At 41.8% G+C, this 21,477-nt stretch overlaps 1 protein-coding gene across 3 annotated transcripts; it reads left to right on the top strand.

The window, feature by feature from the left end:
- Window positions 1-97: 97 nt before the first annotated feature.
- On the top strand, window positions 98-21,092 carry cbx1b (chromobox homolog 1b (HP1 beta homolog Drosophila)). 3 transcript variants are annotated; one of them, XM_060939905.1, is made up of 7 exons: window positions 98-664; window positions 4,545-4,875; window positions 18,868-18,940; window positions 19,063-19,237; window positions 19,393-19,552; window positions 19,675-19,769; window positions 19,915-21,092. In XM_060939905.1, the coding sequence occupies exons 3-7, from the start codon at window positions 18,889-18,891 to the stop codon at window positions 20,057-20,059; spliced, it is 627 nt and encodes a 208-aa protein (XP_060795888.1). In that variant the 5' UTR covers window positions 98-664; window positions 4,545-4,875; window positions 18,868-18,888; the 3' UTR covers window positions 20,060-21,092. The 3 variants fall into 3 exon arrangements, with proteins under 3 accessions (XP_060795888.1, XP_060795887.1, XP_060795889.1); XM_060939904.1 differs by lacking the exon at window positions 4,545-4,875; XM_060939906.1 differs by lacking the exons at window positions 98-664; window positions 4,545-4,875 and adding an exon at window positions 7,141-7,457.
- The last annotated feature ends 385 nt before the right edge of the window (window positions 21,093-21,477 follow it).

Here is a 21,477-nt window from a genome sequence, read left to right as displayed (position 1 = left end):
GATGATAAAGTAACGTGCTTCCTGATTGGCTGATGCAAAACGAACGTGCTTCCTGATTGGCTGATGAAAAAGAAACGTGCTGCCTGATCGGCTGGCGAGTGCCTTTTGGTTCATCGTGTTGGTTTGACGGAATTTTTTTTTTTTTAATTAGTAGCCAAACTACATGTTTTTTTTTTAAAATCGACCCTTATAGTCACACATCTGTCCATACATCCCGGCAAAAAGGAAATGCACGCGCGGAACTACATCCACTTCTTCTGTTGTCGTTGATCACAGTACCACTGCAGCTCAACACTGCCACCAACCAAACAGAGTGGAGAAAAGTGGCCCCTGTTTATTTTGTGACAATTTTTCTCCAAACAATAACAAACAAACAAAAAAAAAAGGACGAAATTTTGACTGGAAGTTTCTCACCGTAGTGGTGATTCAGGAGTCGGATAATAAAGCTTGTTGTGAGTGAAGGAGGGAGCACAGGACGCCTGCGCTGAGGCTGGGGCAGCCTGCCTACCATGTTGTTGTTGTAACTGATCCCCATTGTAACCCCCAAAAAGCAGCGTTCAACACATCTGAACATTCGCCCTTAATCACAGCCAAGACTTTCATTCAAATCTCTGTAATATTACGCGGCACTGGGGCATCTTTTTTCCAGGCGAGGCAGCTGCAAGTAAGTGTTTTTCTTTATTTTCCCAGCCTCCTGATGTGTTTTTTTTTTTTTTTTGATAGAACCGAACCATAACCCTCCGCCTGAACGCGATGTGCCGGATGAGCATCTACTGCAGCCAGGCTGTGAGTGTAATCTGTTCTGCCTGATTAACAACAGCATGAGGAAAACACACAGTGTCCTCAGTGAGCCCGATCTCTCTGAAACGCTACAGTGTTTCAGAAAATCAACATGGCGGGGGATGCTTTGAATTCCAGCGAGGAAAAGTGGCCGCGTCGCCTGCACTTCTCTCATCCATTGTATTTACTGATAACACGACCCTGCACCCATGATTACAGTGGAACATTTGTGCTGTTCAGGTTTTTCTTTTCTTCTCTGCAGCTTATTGGTTTATAATACACTTCTTCTTCTTCTCATATATCTGTAGTCTAATATTGGCGATATTCCAGATGTGCATTATAGATCATGATACCACAGAACTTACAGGTACTTTCCATATTTTTGTTCAATCCCATCTCCCAGGATTTATTTATTTATTTATTGCTTAGTTTATTAGTGGAAACGAAATTTTGTGCACACTCTTAATCTAAATGCACGGAAAAAAAAAATCTCCAGAAGCAAATCTGGAACCTGAGCATCTCATCTCATCTCATTATCTCTAGCCGCTTTATCCTGTTCTACAGGGTCGCAGGCAAGCTGGAGCCTATCCCAGCTGACTACGGGCGAAAGGCGGGGTACACCCTGGACAAGTCGCCAGGTCATCACAGGGCTGACACATAGACACAGACAACCATTCACACTCACATTCACACCTACGGTCAATTTAGAGTCACCAGTTAACCTAACCTGCATGTCTTTGGACTGTGGGGGAAACCGGAGCACCCGGAGGAAACCCACGCGGACACAGGGAGAACATGCAAACTCCACACAGAAAGGCCCTCGCTGGCCACGGGGCTCGAACCCGGACCTTCTTGCTGTGAGGCGACAGCGCTAACCACTACACCACCGTGCCGCCACCTTGAGCACCTGAATGAGTCATTTTGCTTCAGCACAGCACCCTCCGCAGGTGATGGCAAAAAGTCCGTCCATCCATTATCTCTAGCCGCTTTATCCTGTTCTGCAGGGTCGCAGGCAAGCTGGAGCCTATCCCAGCTGACTACGGGCGAGAGGCGGGGTACACCCTGGACAAGTCGCCAGGTCATCACAGGACTGACACAGACGACCATTCACACTCACATTCACACCTACGGTCAATTTAGAGCCACCAGTTAACCTAACCTGCATGCTTTTGGACTGTAGGGGAAACCCATGCGGACATGGGGAGAACATGCAAACTCCACGAAGAAAGAAGAAGAAACCTTTATTTGTCACATGCACACTTCAAGCAGAGTGAAACTCATCCTCTGCATTTAACCCATCTGAAGCCGTGAACACACGTGCGCGCACACACCCAGATCAGTGGGCAGCCACACTACAGCGCCCGGGGAGCAGTCAGGGGTTAGGTACCTTGCTAACCTAACCGCATGTCTTTGGACTGTGGGGGAAACCCACGCGGACACGGGGAGAGCATGTAAACTCCACACAGAAAGGCCCTCGCTGGCCGCTGGGCTCAAACCCAGGACCTTCTTGCTGTGAGGCGACCGTGCTAACCACTACACCACCATGCTGCCCATAGCAAAAAGTCAAGGCAGAATAAACTGCTTTTCAGTGGTATTGCTACAGGCTAAACACTATAGTTTTGCATGATCTTTTTGGTAACTTGAAGAACCAGAAGTGTTTAACTCTTACATGGACATACAGTTAGGCCCAAAAATATTTGGACAGTGACACAAGTTTTGTTATTTTAGCTGTTTACGAAAACATATATTCAGGATACAATTATATAATCAATATGGGCTTAAAGTGCAGACTCTCAGCTGTAATTTGAGAGTATTCACATCCAATTTGGAGCAAGGGTTTAGGAATTACAGTTCTTTAATACGTAGCCCCCTCTTTTTCAAGGGACCAAAAGTAATTGGACAATTGACTCAGAAGGCTGCAAAAAAATAAAATAAAATAACAAGGCTGCATGGGCTCTTCCCTCGTTAACCTGTCATCAATTAAGCAGTTAAAAGGTCTGGAGTTGATTCCAGGTGTGGCGTTTGCATTTGGAAGCTGCTGCTGTGAACACACAACATGCGGTCAAAAGAGCTCTCAATGGAGGTGAAACAGACCATCCTGAGGCTGAGAAAAAGAAGAAATCCATCAGAGAGATAGCAGAAATGTTAGGAGTGGCCAAATCAACAGTTTGGTACATTCTGAGAAAAAAAGAGTGCACTGGTGAGCTTGGGAACTCAAAAAGGCCTGGACGTCCACGGAAGACAACAGTGGTGGATGATCGCAGAATCCTTTCCATGGTGAAGGAAAAACCCCTTCACAACATCCACTCAAGTGAAGAACACTCTTCAGGAAGTAGGTGTATCAGTGTCTAGGTCTACCATAAAGAGAAGACTTCATGAGAGTAAATACAAAGGATTCATCACAAGGTGCAAACCATTAGTCAGCCTCAAAAATAGAAAGGCCAGAATTGACTTTGCCAAAAAACACCTGAAGAAGCCAGCCCAGTTCTGGAAGAGCATTCTTTGGACAGATGAGACTAAGATCAACCTCTACCAGAATGATGGGAAGAAGAAAGTTTGGAGAAGAATTGGAACAGCTCATGATCCAAAGCACACCACATCTTCTGTAAAACATGGTGGAGGCAGTGTGATGGCATGGGCATGCATGGCTTCCAATGGCACTGGGTCACTTGTGTTTATTGATGGTGTGACAAAAGACAGAAGCAGCCGGATGAATTCTGAAGTGTATAGGGATATACTTTCTGCTCAGATTCAGCCAAATGCAGCAAAGTTGATTGGACGGCGCTTCACAGTACAGATGGACAATGATCCAAAACATACTGCAAAAGCAACCCAGGAGTTTTTTAAAGCAGTGAAGTGGAATATTCTGCAATGGCCGAGTCAATCACCAGATCTCAACCCAATTGAGCATGCATTTCACTTGCTCAAGACAAAACTTAAGGCAGAAAGACCCACAAACAAGCAACAACTGAAGACAGCTGCAGTAAAGGCCTGGCAAAGCATCACAAAGGAGGAAACCCAGCGTTTAGTGATGTCCATGGGTTCCAGACTTCAGGGAGTCATTGCCTGCAAAGGATTTTCAACAAAATATTGAAAAGTAACATTTTACTTAGGGTTATGTTTATTTGTCCAATTACTTTTGAGCCCCTGAAATGAGGAGCGTTTGTATAAAAATAGCTACAGCTCCTACATGTTTAATCATATGTTTTTGTTCAACCCCTTGAATTAAACCTTAAAGTCTGCACTTCAGTTCTGTTGTAGTTGTTTCATTTCAAATCCAATGTGGTGGCATGCAGAGCCCAAATCATGAAGTTTGTGTCACTGTCCAAATGTTTCTGGGCCTAACTGTACATCCTTCCTTTATAGCTACACATAAAGTCTTCTTTTTCTTTCAGTTGCTCCCGTTAGGGCTCACCACAGTGGATCTGTTCCGAATATTTTGATTTGGCATAGTTTTTACACCAGATGCCCTTCCTGATGCAATCCTCCTCAATCTATCCGCACTTGGAATGCACTTGTTTGTGCAACCGCAGTGGCTGGTTATTTTTAACTAATCTGCATGTCTTTGGACTGTGAGAGAAACCCATAGGAGAACATGCAAACTCCATACAGAAAGGCCCCTGTCAGCCATGAGATTTGAACCTGGAACCTTCTTGCTGTGAGGCGACAGTGCTAACCACTGTGCCACCCTTTTTATAGCGACACACAAAGTATATATAATAATGCATTCATTCGTTTTCTATAGCACCGCTTATCCATTGCAGGTCGCAGGTGAGCTGAATTCGGATGAGAGGCCGGGTACAGCCTGGAGAGATCACCAGTCTGTCACAGGGCTAACACAGAGATGAACAACCATTCACACTCACACCTATGGGCAGTTTAGATTAGGTCAGCTGACCTAATCCTTATATCTTTGGACTGTGGGAGGAAACTGGAGTACCCAGAGGAAACCCATGTGGACATGGAGAAAACATGTAAACTCTACACAGAAAGGCGCCGGTCAGCTGTGAGGTTCGAACCCAGAACTTGCTTGTTGTGAGGCAATGGTACTAACCACTGCACCACCGTACTGCCAAAGTTTTTATTTAACTACAGGTAATATTACGTTTGCTAGGTTTATGTCGAAGTTACTCATAAACCATTAAAATATTTCATTACACAATAATATTACTACATGTTCGCTTGTTGTTTTGTAAGTTCTCTGGTTTCCTCTTACTGCTTAAAACCTTCCCAGTTGGTAGATTTGCGAAACTGTCTTGAGGTGTGTGTGCGTGCACGCGCATGCACGCACTTGTAGTGACTACATATTAAGGACTGGAATACGTTTTTTTACCAAAGGAGTTCGGATATTTTTGGAAACTGAGGACATTTTGGCTGGTCCTCACTTCTCCAAAGGGCTGTTTGAGGGTTAAGACTCAGTTTTAGGGTTCAGGTTAAAATGAGGTTTAGGGTAAGGGTTGGGGTTCAGCATTTAGTTGTGCTGGTTAAGGTAAGGGGCTAGAGAATGCATTATGTCAATGAGTGTCCCCACAAAAATAAAAGTACAAGAGTGTGTGTTTGTGTGTGCGCGCACACACACACACTGGCATCCTATTTGTAGTGTATTCCCAACTCACATTCCATGTTCCCCGGATGGGCTAGGCTAAAAGTGATTTTGACCTGGATGAAGCAGAAGAATTAATGCATGGTGCCATATGGATTAAACAACAAAAATGTGTGTACACAATACAGTTGATTGCAAATGTTTGCACCTCCTGTCAGTAAAAAAAAAAGTGAAATGTCCCTCTCTCTTATAATTTATTCACAAAATATAGAATTCCACAAAGTTGAAAATGAAATCTGGATGTATCCTTCAACAAAAATCAATGCAAGTTAAAAACACAAAAATGGCTTGATGAGCTGCTCTTTCTCCATTTTGTCTTAGAGTGTGTAATCATTTGCGCTCAGTCTCTGTATATTATCTACTCATTTCAGCAGTGTTTCCGTAGCTGTACTTGCACCAGTGCTGAGAATGCTTGTTGCATGTCATCATGCAATTATGGCCCAACAAAAACATTTATAACTGAATTAAAAAATACAGACAGGTGACAAATTAAAGGGTAAAAGGACCAAAGACTCTGTTAGGCTGTAGGGGACACGCTTGGGTACTTTGACACTCTTTTTCCTTTCTAGGAAATGCAAATCAGTGAAAAGTTATTCTGAGTTATCACCTTTATCCCATGATGCAACTTTTCTGTCCTGATGGGAGTGGTTTCTTCTACAGGGTATGGGTCACTTATTTGACTGTTTTAAGACCTTCATGACATCATGATGGGGGCGGCACGGTGGTGTAGTGGTTAGCAGTGTCGCCTCACAGCAAGAAGGTCTTGAGTTCGAGCCCAACGGCCAGCAAGGGCCTTTCTGTGCGGAGTCTGCATGTTCTCCCCGTGTCTGCGTGGGTTTCCTCCAGGTGCTCCGGTTTCCCTCACAGTCCAAAGACATGCAGGTTAGACTAATTGGTGACTCTAAATTGACCGTAGGTGTGAATGTGAGTGTGAATGGTTGTCGGTGTCTATGTGTCAGCCCTGTGATGACCTGGCGACTTGTCCAGGGTGTACCCCGCCTTTTGCCTGTAGTCAGCTGGGATAGGCTCCAGCTTGCCTGCGACCCTGTAGAACAGGATAAGCGGCTACAGATAATGGATGGATGACATTATGATGTCATTACAGCATGCATATAATTTTAATTTAATTGTTGTAATGATGACTGAATAAAACTCTTTGGCACATGCTGTTATAGGAACAGAATTGATGATGAGGTAGTGTGATGTGGCGACACAAAGCAAAGTTACTTTTACCACACTGAAGTTGATTGTTTTTCTGTAACTGAATGTCCCAGCGAGTTTCATTCTCCTAGCAAGTTGCCAGAGATTACAGTTTTTAAATTTTGCTTTTACCCATCCATCCATTATCTGTAGCTGCTTATCCTGTCCTACAGGGTCGCAGGCAAGCTGGAGCCTATCCCAGTTGACTATGGGCGAAAGGCGGGGTACACCCTGGACAAGTCGCCAGGTTATCGCAGGGCTGACACGCAGAGACAAACAACCATTCACACTCACGGTCAATTTAGAGCAACCAGTTAACCTAACCTGCATGCCTTTGGATTGTGTGGGAAACCGGAGCACCTGGAGGAAACGCACGCGGACACGGGGAGAACATGCAAACTCCGCACAGAAAGGCCCTCGCCGGCCACGGGGCTCGAACCCAGGACCTTCTTGCTGTGAGGCGACAATGCTAACCACTACACCACTGTGTCACCAATTTTGCTTTTAAATTTTAACAAAATATAGTTATATTTAAGGTTGGGAAACATTCATGAGACAAGTTAATTTCTTTTATCACTTTCATTCCCACATCAGACTTTGTTTTTACTCCCTTTAAATTAATAAGGGAAAACAGCTTGTGTTGTTAAAGGGAAACTGCAAATTACACTTGCCCCTGAAGACTTTCCTGTTAGCCCTGTGATAGATAGGCAGCCTGTCCAGGATGTACCCTGCCTCTTGCCCAAAGTCAGCTGGGATTGGCTCCAGCTTAGCTTCCCCCAAGACCCTGATGGATCAGCAGAATAGATAATGGATGGATGGACTCTCATGCCCTCATGTTGTCTCAGGGAGTTTTTCCTTCCCACCATCACCTCAGGTTTGCTCATTAGGAATACATTTTTAAATTTACATGTTTAAAATTTATATTTTTCTGTAAAGCTGTTTTGCGACAATGTCTAGTGTTAAAAGAGCTAAACAAATAATGTTGGCTTGAATTGACACTCCTGTGCCAGAAAACCTACTGATTGTTCAAAAACACTGCTCTGTTCATAAATGTTATTGTCTCTTTACAGAAAGCTTCACTATACCAATGATTACATATTCCTCTTTGTTAAATAACAACACACATTTAATTGGTCTGTTATTAGCCTTAGAGGCATGCCCACTATACAAGTCCCTGTGCATGAGTTGTTACAACAGTACCAACTAATGTTATTTTAATATTTTTGAACAAGAGCATTAAGATAAACCTGTTATATAAATTACAGTTGGCGCTATTGTCAGAGCTGCTGTTATAAAAATTTAATCAAAAGCTTCTGCCTAGCACGGTGGTATGAACAATTATAATAAGAAATTTGCTTCGGCTCTGCAGTGCTCCTTGGTGATTGGCTTTTTTGATGGTTGTGCTGAATTTGTTGCACTAATAACAACAATTACCATTACAGCTTACCGTTATTATAAGCAATAACATATTACTTATAAGACCAAAAACCTAACTTTTTAGACAATCCCAATTCCAATAAAAACAGAATGTAAATAAATGTAAATAATTTACATGTAAATGTAAATAATGTAATGAATGTAAATAAAAACAGAATGTGATAATTTGCAAATCATGGAAACCCTATATTTCATTGAAAATGGTACAAAGATAACATATCAAATGTTGAAACTGAGAAATTGTATTGTTTTTTTGAAAAATATATGCTCCTTTTGAATTTGATGTCTGCAACATGTTTCAGAAAATTTGGGACAGGGGCATGTTTGCCACTGTGTTGCATCACCTCTATTTTTAATAACACTCTGTAAACATTTGGGAACTGAGGAGACCAATTGCTGTAGTTTTGAAAGAGAACTGTTGTCCCATTCTTGCCTGATATACAATTTCATTTGCTGAACAGTTTGGGTGTCCTTTGTCGTATTCTGTGCTTCATAATGCGCCAAATGTTTTAAATAGGGACTGCAAGCAGGCCAGTTTAGCACCCATACTTTTTTTTTTACTATGAAGCCATACAGTTTTAATATGTGCAGAAAGTGGTTTCACATTGTCTTGCTGAAAGAAAGAAGACCTTCCCTGAAAAAAGATTTTGTCTGGATGGCAGCATATTGCTCTGAAACGGGTATATATCATTCAGCATTAATGATGCCTTCCCAAATGTACAAACTACCCATGTCATGTGCACTAATGCACCCTCATACCATCACAGATGCTGGCTTTTGAACTGTGCGCTGATAACAAGCCGGATGGTCCCTCTCCTCTTTAGCCTGGAGGACGTGGTGTCCATGATTTCTGAAAAGAATTTAGATTTTTGATTCGTCAGACCTCGGGACAATTTTCCACTTTGCCTCAGTCCATCGTAAAAGAGCTCGGGCCCAGACAAGGTGGCGGTGTTTCTGGATATTGTTTATATCTGGTTTCAACTTGCATTTGTGGATGCAGTAATAAACTGTTTTCACAGACGATGGTTTTCTGAAGTGTTCCTGAGCCCAGACAGTGATTTCCACTACAGACACGTGTAAACTGTGGGTGGTAGAAATGGGCAACTGGACTTGCTTGAAGATTCTTGAAAACGTTTCACCTCTCGTCCAAAAGGCTTCCTCAGTTCTGTCTGACTAATAGGGAGTATCAGATATTTATCCTGTCCTGGCTCAGAATCAGAATCAGAATTCTGATGACCAGCTCATCTAAGGTGTCATTGAGGCATCATGTTGGTGTGGGTCGCTGGAGGCTGGGTGTGAATGGCGAGTCATTAGGGTGATCAAAGGATTGCCCGTTAGGGTGATCAATGGCAATCTGACTCTCTCTGTCCTCCTGTGAGTCCAGGAGGACAGAGAGAGTCAGATTGCCATTGATCACCCTAACGGGCAATCCTTTGATCACCCTAATGACTCGCCATTCACACCCAGCCTCCAGCGACCCACACCAACATGATGCCTCAATGACACCTTAGGTGGGGTTTACAGTAGACCGTATCAGCGGATCATCAGATTAACGTTTTTAAAACGATTAGTGTGCACACAGCAACGCCAATACACGATGCGCGTGCACACAGCAACGCCAATACACGGATACGCTCAGCTCCGCAGGCATCCTGCACTCCAAATCACTCCGCCCTGAACAGCGAGTGCCCTCTGGAGGGTGCGCACTCCGGCCCTTCGCAGCTCACAGAGCGCGCGAGTGGAGCGCACGAGCCGTGATTTGGGACTGAGCCGCTGTGTGTGTGATCTCAGTGCATGTCGGGCATGCGCGTCACTTACCACTTGCAAGTGGAAGGATGGCAAGCCTAAAGACAATCATAACTACACAATGGGCAGTATTTTCATACTTTTATACTCTTTAATGAAAGGTGATACAAGGCGGAAGTCCGCGCCGTTTTTCAGCAGTCGCGTCACATGACCAACGCCAGCGAATCAGGAAGGTGGATGTCACAGTGACGTTGTCCAATGACGACGCCAGCTAGAGATCAGCACAGCGTATCCGCGTATCACAATGTTTACACAGCACCGGACCAGACACGATCTGGATTGAATACGTGGACCCTGGCGGATTCCCGTTTCCCGGCGTTTCCAGGCGTTTTACTGTAAACGGACAGTGCATCCGCGAAGAAAACGAGACAGATACGGTCTAATGTAAACTTGGCCTTAGATGAGCTGGTCATCAGAATTCTGATTCTGATTCTGAGCCAGGAGAGGATAAATATCTGATACTCCCTATTAGTCAGACAGAACTGAGGAAGCCTTTTGGACGAGAGGTGAAACGTTTTCAAGAATCTTCAAGCAAGTCCAGTTGCCCATTTCTACCACCCACAGTTTACTATGACCTGGATGATTGAGAATCTTCACAGACATACAGACACGTGTCTGCTTTTAATGCAGTGTCTCCTGAGGGCCTGAAGATCACAGGCATCCAGTGTCAGTTTTTAGCCGTATCTCTTGTGTACAGAGATTTGTCCAGATTCTCTGAATCTTTTAATGATATTACGTACCATAGATGATGTAATCCCCAAATTCTTTGCAATTTTACATTGAGAAACGTTATTCTTAAAAATCGTTGCACTGTTTGTCCACGCAGTCTTTCACAGAGCGGTGGGCCCCTCCCCATCTTTACTTCTGAGAGATTCAGCCTCTCTGGGATGCTCTTTTTATACCCAATCATATTTCTGTCCTGTTGCCAATTAACCAAATTAGTTTTTTTTTAGCATCACACAACTTTTGGGCGGCACGGTGGTGTAAGTGGTTAGCACGGTTGCCTCACAGCAAGAAGGTTCTGAGTTTGAACCCAGCGGCTGGCGAGGGCCTTTCTGTGTGGAGTTTGCATGTTCTTCCCATGTCTGCATGGGTTTCCTCCAGGTGCTCCCCCACAGTCCAAAGACACGCGGTTAGGTTAATATGGGACGGCCTTGGGCTGAGGTGCCCTTGAGCGAGGCACCTAACTCCCAGCTGCTCCCCGGGTGCTGTTAGCATGGCTGCCCACTGCTCTGGGTATGTGTGTTTTCACTGCTTCAGATGGGTTAAATGCAGAGAGGAAATTTCACAAGTGTGTGATGAATAAAGTTGTGCTTTCTTTCTTTCTTTTTTCAGTCTTTTGTTCCCCCTGTCCCAACTTTTCTGAAATGTGTTGCTGACATCAAATTCAGAATGAGCATCTATTTTTCATAAAACAATAAAATTTCTCAGTTTCAACATTTGATTTGTTGTCTTTGTACTATTTTCAAAGAAATATAGGGTTTCCTTGAGTTGTAAGTCTTCACAGTCTGTTTTTATTCTTGTTTACACAGTGTCCCAATTGTTTTGGAATTGGGGTTGTAGTTTAGATTTTTTTTTTCCCCCTGACAGTTTTTCCCTTTTCAGCTGCAGATATGTCGTGTTTTTTTTCTCCATAGCATGAGCTATGTGCACAACTAATGGCTTTGACTTTGATGCCTTGTTACTTTCTGTCAGCACAGCTCTGGAACTTGCTATGAAGCATTTCACTTCACTGAATTTACAGAGTATAGCTGAAAATACAGTGTATGTGACAGCTTGACTTCTGCACTGAACAGTAGCCAATGTCTTACTTATGCTGCACTATTACTACTGATGCAATAACACTTACTACCCAGGAACAACAACAAAAATGTAAAACAGTGTAATAGCAGAACTCCTCGCTATTAAAATTTTTGCATGCATGGTACGGAGCCTCATACTTAAGAGAATATGATAATGCTTCAGCCTGATTTTTGATGGCTTGACCATATGAAAACCGTGTGCCACCACAGGGAACCTGTGCAAGATAAGTGCAAGGCAACGTATCTCATAAACACTTGACCACCAGACAACAAAATTTGTATCTTTATTTGCATAAGATAGATGGGTTGGGATGGGTCCAGTGCTTATTTTTAATTTGCTTCTTCAAAAAATAACGTGCGATTATTTACTAACACATTTTATAGAAAGTATTCACAATAGTTTTCATATAAAATTAGTTAAAACAGTTTTAGTAGTCCACTAGCTTGTTGGACAGTTGACATTTTCTGTCATGTAAGGGCAATAGATGGATGTAAGTGCAGGAAGTGTTTTAGTGAAAGCAAACAGATCCAAAACAAAGGCAGAGTCAAAAAACAGGCAGTGGTCAAGCGAGGCACAGAGGATATCAGCAGTAATGCAATACTTGCAGTCCAAAAACACAAACACGGTCAAAACCAGAAAAAGTGATACAAAATACAAGGCTCTCGCAAAGCCTGTGTTACTGAGAGTCCTTATACAGTGGTGCTTGAAAGTTTGTGAACCCTTTAGAATTTTCTATATTTCTGCATAAATATGACCTAAAACATCATCAGATTTTCACACAAGTCCTAAAAGTAGATAAAGAGAACCCAGTTAAACAAATGAGACAAAAATATTATACTTGGTCATTTATTTATTGAGGAAAATGATCCAATATTACATATCTGTGAGTAGCAAAAGTATGTGAACCTTTGCTTTCAGTATCTGGTGTGACCCCCTTGAGCAGCAATAACTGCAACTAAACGTTTCCAGTAACTGTTGATCAGTCCTGCACACCGGCTTGGAGGAATTTTAGCCCATTCCCCCATACAGAACAGCTTCAACTCTGGGATGTTGGTGGGTTTCCTCACATGAACTGCTCACTTCAGGTCCTTCCACAACATTTTGATTGGATTAAGGTCAGGACTTTGACTTGGCCATTCCAAAACATTAACTTTATTCTTCTTTACCCATTCTTTGGTAGAACGACTTGTGTGCTTAGGGTTGTTGTCTTGCTGCATGACCCACCTTCTCTTGAGATTCAGTTCATGGACAGATGTCCTGACATTTTCCTTTAGAATTCGCTGGTATAATTCAGAATTCATTGTTCCATCAATGATGGCAAGCTGTCCTGGCCCAGATGCAGCAAAACAGGCCCAAACCATGATACTACCACCACCATGTTTCACAGATAGGATAAGGTTCTTATTGCTGGAATGCAGTGTTTTCCTTTCTCCAAACATAACTCTTCTCATTTAAACCAAAAAGTTCTATTTTGGTCTCATCTGTCCACAAAACATTTTTCCAATAGCCTTCTGGCTTGTCCACGTGATCTTTAGCAAACTGCAGACGAGCAGCAATGTTCTATTTGGAGAGCAGTGGCTTTCTCCTTGCAACCCTGCCATGCACACCATTGTTGTTCAGTGTTCTCCTGATGGTGGACTCATGAACATTAACATTAGCCAATGTGAGAGAGGCCTTCAGTTGCTTAGAAGTTACCCTGGGGTCCTTTGTGACCTTGCCGACTATTACACGCCTTGCTCTTGGAGTGATCTTTGTTGGTCGACCACTTCTGGGGAGGGTAACAATGGTCTTGAATTTCCTTCATTTGTACACAATCTGTCTGACTGTGGATTGGTGGAGTCCAAACTCTTTAGAGATGGTTTTGTAACCTTTTCCAGCCTGATGAGCATCAGCAACGCTTTTTCTGAGCTCCTCAGAAATCTCCTTTGTTCGTGCCATGATACACTTCCACAAACATGTGTTGTGAAGATCAGACTTTGATAGATCCCTGTTCTTTAAATAAAACAGGGTGCCCACTCACACCTGATTGTCATCTCATTGATTGAAAACACCTGACTAATTTCACCTTCAAATTAACTACTAATCCTTGAGGTTCACATACTTTTGCCACTCACAGATATGTAATATTGGATCATTTTCCTCAGTAAATAAATGACCAAGTATAATATTTTTGTCTCATTTGTTTAACTGGGTTCTCTTTATCTACTTTTAGGACTTGTGTGAAAATCTGATGATGTTTTCGATCATATTTATGCAGAAATATAGAAAATTCAAAAGGGTTCACAAACTTTCAAGCACCACTGTATTTATGTGCTGTGATTGCACTCTATTCAGGAACAAGTGCATGGTAATTAGTCCTAACGGTGGGTGCAAGCTTTGCAGTCTGCAGCTACGCACTCTGAGCTCCAGTGCCCGTGAACATGATAGATACAACCAGACAACTGATATCAAGTTTGATATTTGATGGTAACTATTAGTAATGATGTAAAGTAAAAGTGCTGGTTCACTGCTGTCCACCAGGCACCCAGCAGAGTCACACCATAATAAATGTCGTGCTCCTGTTTCTGGCATAGGGTATGCGGTGTCAAAGAAAGGAATAAGTATGTACAGTGGGGCAAAAAAGTATTTAGTCAGCCACCAATTGTGCAAGTTCTCCCACTTAAAAAGATGAGAGAGGCCTGTAATTTTCATCATAGGTACACTTCAGCTATGGGAGACAGAATGGGGGGAAAGAATCCAGGAAATCACATTGTAGGATTTTTAATGAATTAATTGGTAAATTCCTCGGTAAAATAAGTATTTGGTCACCTACAAACAAGCAAGATTTCTGGCTCTCACAGACCTGTAACTTCCTCTTTAAGAGGCTCCTCTGTCCTCCACTTGTTACCTGTATTAATGGCACCTGTTTGAACTCGTTATCAGTATAAAAGACACCTGTCCACAACCTCAAATAGTCACACTCCAAACTCCACTATGGCCAAGACCAAAGAGCTGTCAATGGACACCAGAAACAAAATTGTAGACCTGCACCAGGCTGGGAAGACTGAATCTGCAATAGGTAAGCAGCTTGGTGTGAAGAAATCAACTGTGGGAGCAATTATTAGAAAATGGAAGACATACAAGACCACTGATAATCTCCCTCGATCTGGGGCTCCACACAAGATCTCACCCCGTGGGATCAAAATGATCACAAGAACAGTGAGCAAAAATCCCAGAACCACACGGGGGGACCTAGTGAATGACCTGCAGAGAGCTGGGACCAAAGTAACAAAGGCTACCATCAGTAACACACTATGCCGCCAGGGACTCAAATCCTGCAGTGCCAGACATGTCCCCCTGCTTAAGCCAGTACATGTCCAGGCCTGTCTGAAGTTTGCTAGAGAGCATTTGGATGATCCAGAAGAGGATTGGGAGAATGTCAGATGAAACCAAAATAGAACTTTTTGGTAAAATCTCAACTTGTCGTGTTTGGAGGAGAAAGAATGTTGAGTTGCATCCAAAGAACACCATACCTACTGTGAAGCATGGGGGTGGAAACATCATGCTTTGGGGCTGTTTTTCTGCAAAGGGACCAGGACGACTGATCCGTGTAAAGGAAAGAATGAATGGAGCCATGTATCGTGAGATTTTGAGTGAAAACCTCCTTCCATCAGCAAGGGCATTGAAGATGAAATGTGGCTGGGTCTTTCAGCATGACAATGATCCCAAACACAACGCCCGGGCAACGAAGGAGTGGCTTCGTAAGAAGCATTTCAAGGTCCTGGAGTGGCCTAGCCAGTCTCCAGATCTCAACCCCATAGAAAATCTTTGGAGGGAGTTGAGAGTCCATGTTGCCCAGCGACAGCCCCAAAACATCACTGCTCTAGAGGAGATCTGCATGGAGGAATGGGCCAAAATACCAGCAACAGTGTGTGAAAACCTTGTGAAGACTTACAGAAATCGTCTGACCTCTGTCATTGCCAACAAAGGGTATATAACAAAGTATTGAGATGAACTTTTGTTATTGACCAAATACTTATTTTCCACCATAATTTGCAAATAAATTCTTTAAAAATCAGACACTGATTTTTCTGGATTTTTTTTTTCCTCATTTTGTCTCTCATAGTTGAGGTATACCTATGATGAAAATTACAGGCCCCTCTCATCTTTTTAAGTGGGAGAACTTGCACAATTGGTGGCTGACTAAATACTTTTTTGCCCCACTGTATTTGTAACTGTGATGTGTATCTCATTATTGACATCACTGTCACAAGACAATGCAACAATTTATTGACGTGAAATACACAGCGCTACACAATTCGATGGCTCGTATTCTGTAATAATATTATTCTATTCGGGTTGATTTTGTGCCCTTGTAAATATTTTGCTTCTACACTCATCAGGAGCTCTGCTTTTAGGCAGTGCATAAATATCTATATTAGTTCACCACAGGTGGTGTCGTGTACTATTTTATATACTTGGCATGTAGTATAAATTTGGGACACAGCCATGATAAAACATGTACCCAAACAGTCACTTTTTTCCCTTCCTTAACAAATTTGTGTTTCAAACTGTTAACAACACATCCTAACAAACACGTAATATTTCCTCATTGTTTTTTAGCTGTTTCTTTGAACCATTTCATTTCATTCTGAGAACACTCTATTTTGGTTAATAGTCAGTGCTGTTCCTGAAATGTAAACACAAAGTTCTTTTATGGTTATATGCCAGCTGACAAACTATCTTCCTCCAAAGTTCCAGTAAAGTTTTTTTTTTTTAAGTTTCAATAATTTTATTTCAAAATCAAATCTGTATGAATACATGAATGATGTGGACACATTTACTGGTCATCCCACAACTAATAATTTAAATAGAAAATTTTTTTATTGTTGGTTTGCCATCTTGGTATTTGTGGTGTCTATGATAATGGTGGCAACTTCACAGTGCCTCCAGGTGACTTCTAGATTGGTGATGCTGATTTTCTCCATACTGAAGATATTATTTTCAGGCACTGAAGGACTACACCACGTCACAGATTGGTCTTAAAGGGAACATATTATGAAAAACTGCCTTTTTTTTCAGTGCTTGTGCACATACATTTGGGTATCTGGAGCCTACCAACCCACAAACTCTGAAATAAGACAAGCCAGTCAGTTTCTTTTGGGCTGCCTATTTCAGAAAACATGCGCTTCAACAAGCCGTTCAGAGTCGGCTCCTCTTTCTACGTCACAAGGGGAACTCGTTAGAATTATTCCACCCCCTCATCTGAGTATCTCCATTCATGGCTTGAGAATTTACCTTTGTAGATGAATATTCATGAGGAAAGTCTTACCTGATTGGCTGGCAGAAGAGAAGGGTGGGGTGAGCAGTGGCTCATTATCATTTAAAGGAACAGACACTCAAATAAGCTGTTTAGATATGGTTGAAAAGAGAGCTATGGTGCTTTATCCTTGTAGTATTTTGACCAAAACATGTCACAGACATTTCATCAAGACCTTGGAGAACTGTGATAACTTGTGGAATAAGGTTATAATATGTTTCTTAACATATCTAGATCTACAGTGGTGCTTGAAAGTTTATGAACCCTTTAGAATTTTCTATATTTCTGCGTAAATATGACCTAAAACGGCATCAGATTTTCACACAAGTCCCAAAAGTAGATAAAGAGAACCCAGTTAAACAAATGAGACAAAAATATTATACTTGGTCATTTATTTATTGAGGAAAATGATCCAATATTACATATCTGTGAGTGGCAAAAGTATGTGAACCTTTGCTTTCAGTATCTGGTGTGACCCCCTTGTGCAGCAATAACTGCAACTAAACGTTTCTGGTAACTGTTGACCAGTCCTGCACACTGGCTTGGAGGAATTTTAGCCCATTCCTCCATACAAAACAGCTTCAACACTGGGATGTTGGTGGGTTTCCTCACATGAACTGCTCGCTTCAGGTCCTTCCACAACATTTCGATTGGAGTAAGGTCAGGACTTTGACTTGACCATTCCAAAACATTAACTTTATTCTTCTTTAACCATTCTTTGGTAGAACGACTTGTGTGCTTGGGGTTGTTCTCTTGCTGCATGACCCATCTTCGCTTGAGATTCAGTTCATGGACCGATAGCTTGACATTTTCCTTTAGAATTCGCTGGTATAATTCAGAATTCATTGTTTCATCAATGATGGCAAGCCGTCCTGGCCCAGATGCAGCAAAACAGGCCCAAACCATGATACTACCACCACCATGTTTCACAGATGGGATAAGGTTCTTATGCTGGAATGCAGTGTTTTCCTTTCTCCAAACATAATGCTTCTCATTTAAACCAAAAAGTTCTATTTTGGTCTCTTCCATCCACAAAACATTTTTCCAATAGCCTTCTGGCTTGTCCATGTGATCTTTAGCAAACTGCAGACGAGCAGCAATGTTCTTTTTGGACAACAGTGGATTTCTCCTTGCAACCCTGCCATGCACACCATTGTTGTTCAGTGTTCTCTTGATTGTGGACTCATGAACATCAACATTAGCCAATGTGAGAGAAGCCTTCAGTTGCTTAGAAGTTACCCTGGGGTCCCTTGTGACCTCGCTGACTATTACACGCCTTGCTCTTGGAGTGATCCTTGTTGGTCGACCACTCCTGGGGAGGGTAACAATGGTCTTAAATTTCCTCCATTTGTACACAATCTGTCTGACTGTGGATTGCTGGAGTCCAAACTCTTTAGAGATGCTTTTGTAACCTTTTCCAGGCTGATGAGCATTAACAACACTTTTTCTGAGGCCCTCAGAAATCTCCTTTGTTCGTGCCATGATACACTTCCACAAACGTGTTGTGATCAGACTTTGATAGATCCCTGTTCTTTCAATAAAACAGGGTGCCCACTCACACCTGATTGTCATCCCATTGATTGAAAACACCTGACTCTAATTTCACCTTCAAATTAACTGCTAATCCTAGAGGTTCACATACTTTTGCCACTCACAGATATGTAATATTGGATCATTTTCCTCAATAAATAAATGACCAAGTGTAATATTTTTATCTCATTTGTTTAACTGGGTTCTCTTTATCTACTTTTAGGACTTGTGTGAAAATCTGATATTTTAGGTCGTATTTATGGAGAAATATAGAAAATTCTAAAGGGTTCACAAACTTTCAGAAGGTCTTAGTAATGAACTGAATATGAGAAGAGTATCTGCATTACTTGGGCACCTCCTAGACAGGATTGTGCACACCTGCTCCATCTCTATTCCTGTGTGTTTCCAGGTGTGAAGATCTGTTGGGAATATGAGCCAAGCGCCAGAGACGCCAGTTGATCCTCCTGCTGTAGTGACAGAAGGTTTAGCATTTAATTTCATTTAATTTTGTCATGAAACAAAGGACATTTAATACTTATCTTAAATCTGTTATTTTAAATTTGCGGCAGTGGATGTGTTCATTCTGTCATTCTTGTTCTCACAGCACCTCCTGTTCAAACTGAAAGCAAGCTGCCAACAGGGGGAAAGAAACAAAATAAAAAGAAAGTGGAAGAGGTGGTAGAGGAAGAGGAAGAGGAGTACGTTGTGGAGAAAGTCCTGGATCGACGTATCGTGAAGGGAAGAACAGAGTATCTCCTCAAGTGGAAAGGCTTTTCAGAGTGGGTATACATACAGTAACGTGTTGCATCGAGCCGAGTGTTTTCTTAATCAGCAGTTTGCTTAGTTTTGCCATTTGCTTGGAAGGGTGTTTATTTTTGTCCAGTTGTTGTAATTTATAAGGCTAGTTTGATGCATGGTATGTTTGGATTTTCAGTGAAGATAACACATGGGAGCCTGAAGAAAATTTAGATTGCCCAGATCTTATCGCAGAATATTTGCAGTCCCAGAGAAGCGCGAATGAATCAGGTGGCAAGCGGCGGGCTGACGGAGATGGTGATGGAAAGGAGAGCCAGCCTAAAAAACGCAAGGATGAGGTAAGGATTTTGAAGTACAGGAAAGCTCATTAACTGGGTAAGAAGCATATTTTGAAATACTCAGAGCCTAACTCAACTTCATGGGATAAAACAATGTCTTAATTACCATTCCTCTAATTTAGCCAGAGAAACTCAGAGGCTTTGCTCGTGGGTTGGATCCTGAGAGGATCATTGGTGCTACAGATTCAAGCGGAGAACTTATGTTCCTAATGAAATGGTGTGTATGAAGCAGGATGCCTAGTTTAAAACTTCCTCACCTCAGGTCCTGGATTAGATCATCCAGTTCCTGTTCAGTATGACTTCGAAATCTAATCAGCTCAAGTGAAGTGACCTTGTAAAAGGATTTTTTTTTTCATTCACAGGAAGAACTCTGATGAGGCAGATCTTGTTCCAGCCAAGGAGGCGAATGTAAAGTGTCCACAAGTTGTCATTTCTTTCTATGAAGAGCGCCTCACCTGGCATTCTTACCCCACTGATGAAGAGGAGAAGAAGGATGAGAAGAACTAGGCAAATCATTGGGAATAGTTACAGTTTTCATTATCTGAAGTAAAAGGCAGCAAAAGGTTATGATTTTATGAAAACACCACTGAAACCCGCAGCACCTCAGGCAATTAAACAGTTCCTGTAATTTACATAGGCTCTGGTATATTTCAGTCATGGCACTGCTACTGTAGTTAAATGTATTCAGTAGACTACTAATTTTTCTGTCTGTGGTTTTTTTTTTTTTTTGGATCATGGAGAGGGATAACATCCTGGCACCTTCTTTACCCACATTGTGCTCCAGAGCCTGTGTAGATTACAGTGCTGGCCATTTCGTACCAGTCTCCAAAAGGCTTCCTTTAATATTATTCCTGTACATTTGACTGATTTAAAGCATATTGCTGCCTTAACTGAGATTATTAAAAAAATTACATTTTATACATTTTCCAAAAAGCAAGCCAACTGAATGATTCTTGAAATGCCCTTGAAGAAGTACATGTACAGTGGTTTGATAATTGACCAAGAGTCCCATGTAATAGTACTGAAACGTCTTTATTGAAATTCACTCTTACCAGCAAACGCAAATCACTGTTCCGGTTCTTACTGTAGGTGCTACTGTTGAATAAACCCATCTTTTTTTTCCAAGACCATTGTACAAATATACTCCTTATTAAATGTTTGGGGATATCTTGGCTTTTTAAAGAACCCTTAAACATACCAAAAAGCTGTCTGGGAGATCTTTGCAGAGAAAGTACAAAGTTTAATGAAATCCTTTTTTTTTTAAATGAAAGTTTAACACTAAGGAAATCTTTTTTTAAATGAACATTACGGCTTAACTGATTTTAAATGCTAGGGAGAAAACCGTACGAGTTACATGTGATATTGTCCTCAAAAGTAATCTAGTCCTTAATTGCAAACTGTTGAGTCATGTTAATTTTTTTTTTTTGAAAAGCTAGATGTCCCTAAACTATTAAGTGTATATTTGCACAGTGAGTTTCATGACCTTTTATATTCATGGTTTATTACCATATTGTAAATCAAGTGTAGTGTCCATGTTCATGAGTTCAAGTTAAATTACATGATTCACGTATGTGTTTTTGTTTTGTTTTTACTCTGTCATTCTTGTCAGTTTAATAAAAGTAGAATTGAAGTAGTTCTTGTTTTAATTTGTGTAGCACTAGAAGTGACTTGCATGTATGATGAACATTTAAAGGAACAGTCCACCGTACTTCCATAATGAAATATGCTCTTATCTGAATTGAGACGAGCTGCTCCGTACCTCTCCGAGCTTTGCGCGACCTCCCAGTCAGTCAGATGCGCTGTCACTCCTGTTAGCAATGTAGCTAGGCTCAGCATGGCTAACGGTATTTTTTGAGGCTGTAGTTAGATGCGAGGGCGGCACGGTGGTGTAGTGGTTAGCGCTGTCGCCTCACAGCAAGAAGGTC

This window comes from Neoarius graeffei, chromosome 14, assembly GCF_027579695.1.
Source record: "Neoarius graeffei isolate fNeoGra1 chromosome 14, fNeoGra1.pri, whole genome shotgun sequence".
Lineage (NCBI taxonomy): Eukaryota > Metazoa > Chordata > Actinopteri > Siluriformes > Ariidae > Neoarius > Neoarius graeffei.
The sequence above is the reverse complement of the archived record's forward strand: the minus strand, read 5'-3'. Positions and strand labels throughout refer to the sequence as shown.

What these genes read in the sequence shown, in the direction of transcription:
- cbx1b (XM_060939904.1), top strand. Translation starts at nt 18,889, where the DNA reads ATGAGCCAAGCGCCAGAGACGCCAGTTGATCCTCCTGCTGTAGTGACA. An exon ending in AAGTGGAAAGGCTTTTCAGA is followed by an intron (nt 19,238 to 19,392) that starts GTGGGTATACAT and finishes TTGGATTTTCAG; the next exon opens with TGAAGATAACACATGGGAGC. An exon ending in CTAAAAAACGCAAGGATGAG is followed by an intron (nt 19,553 to 19,674) that starts GTAAGGATTTTG and finishes CCTCTAATTTAG; the next exon opens with CCAGAGAAACTCAGAGGCTT.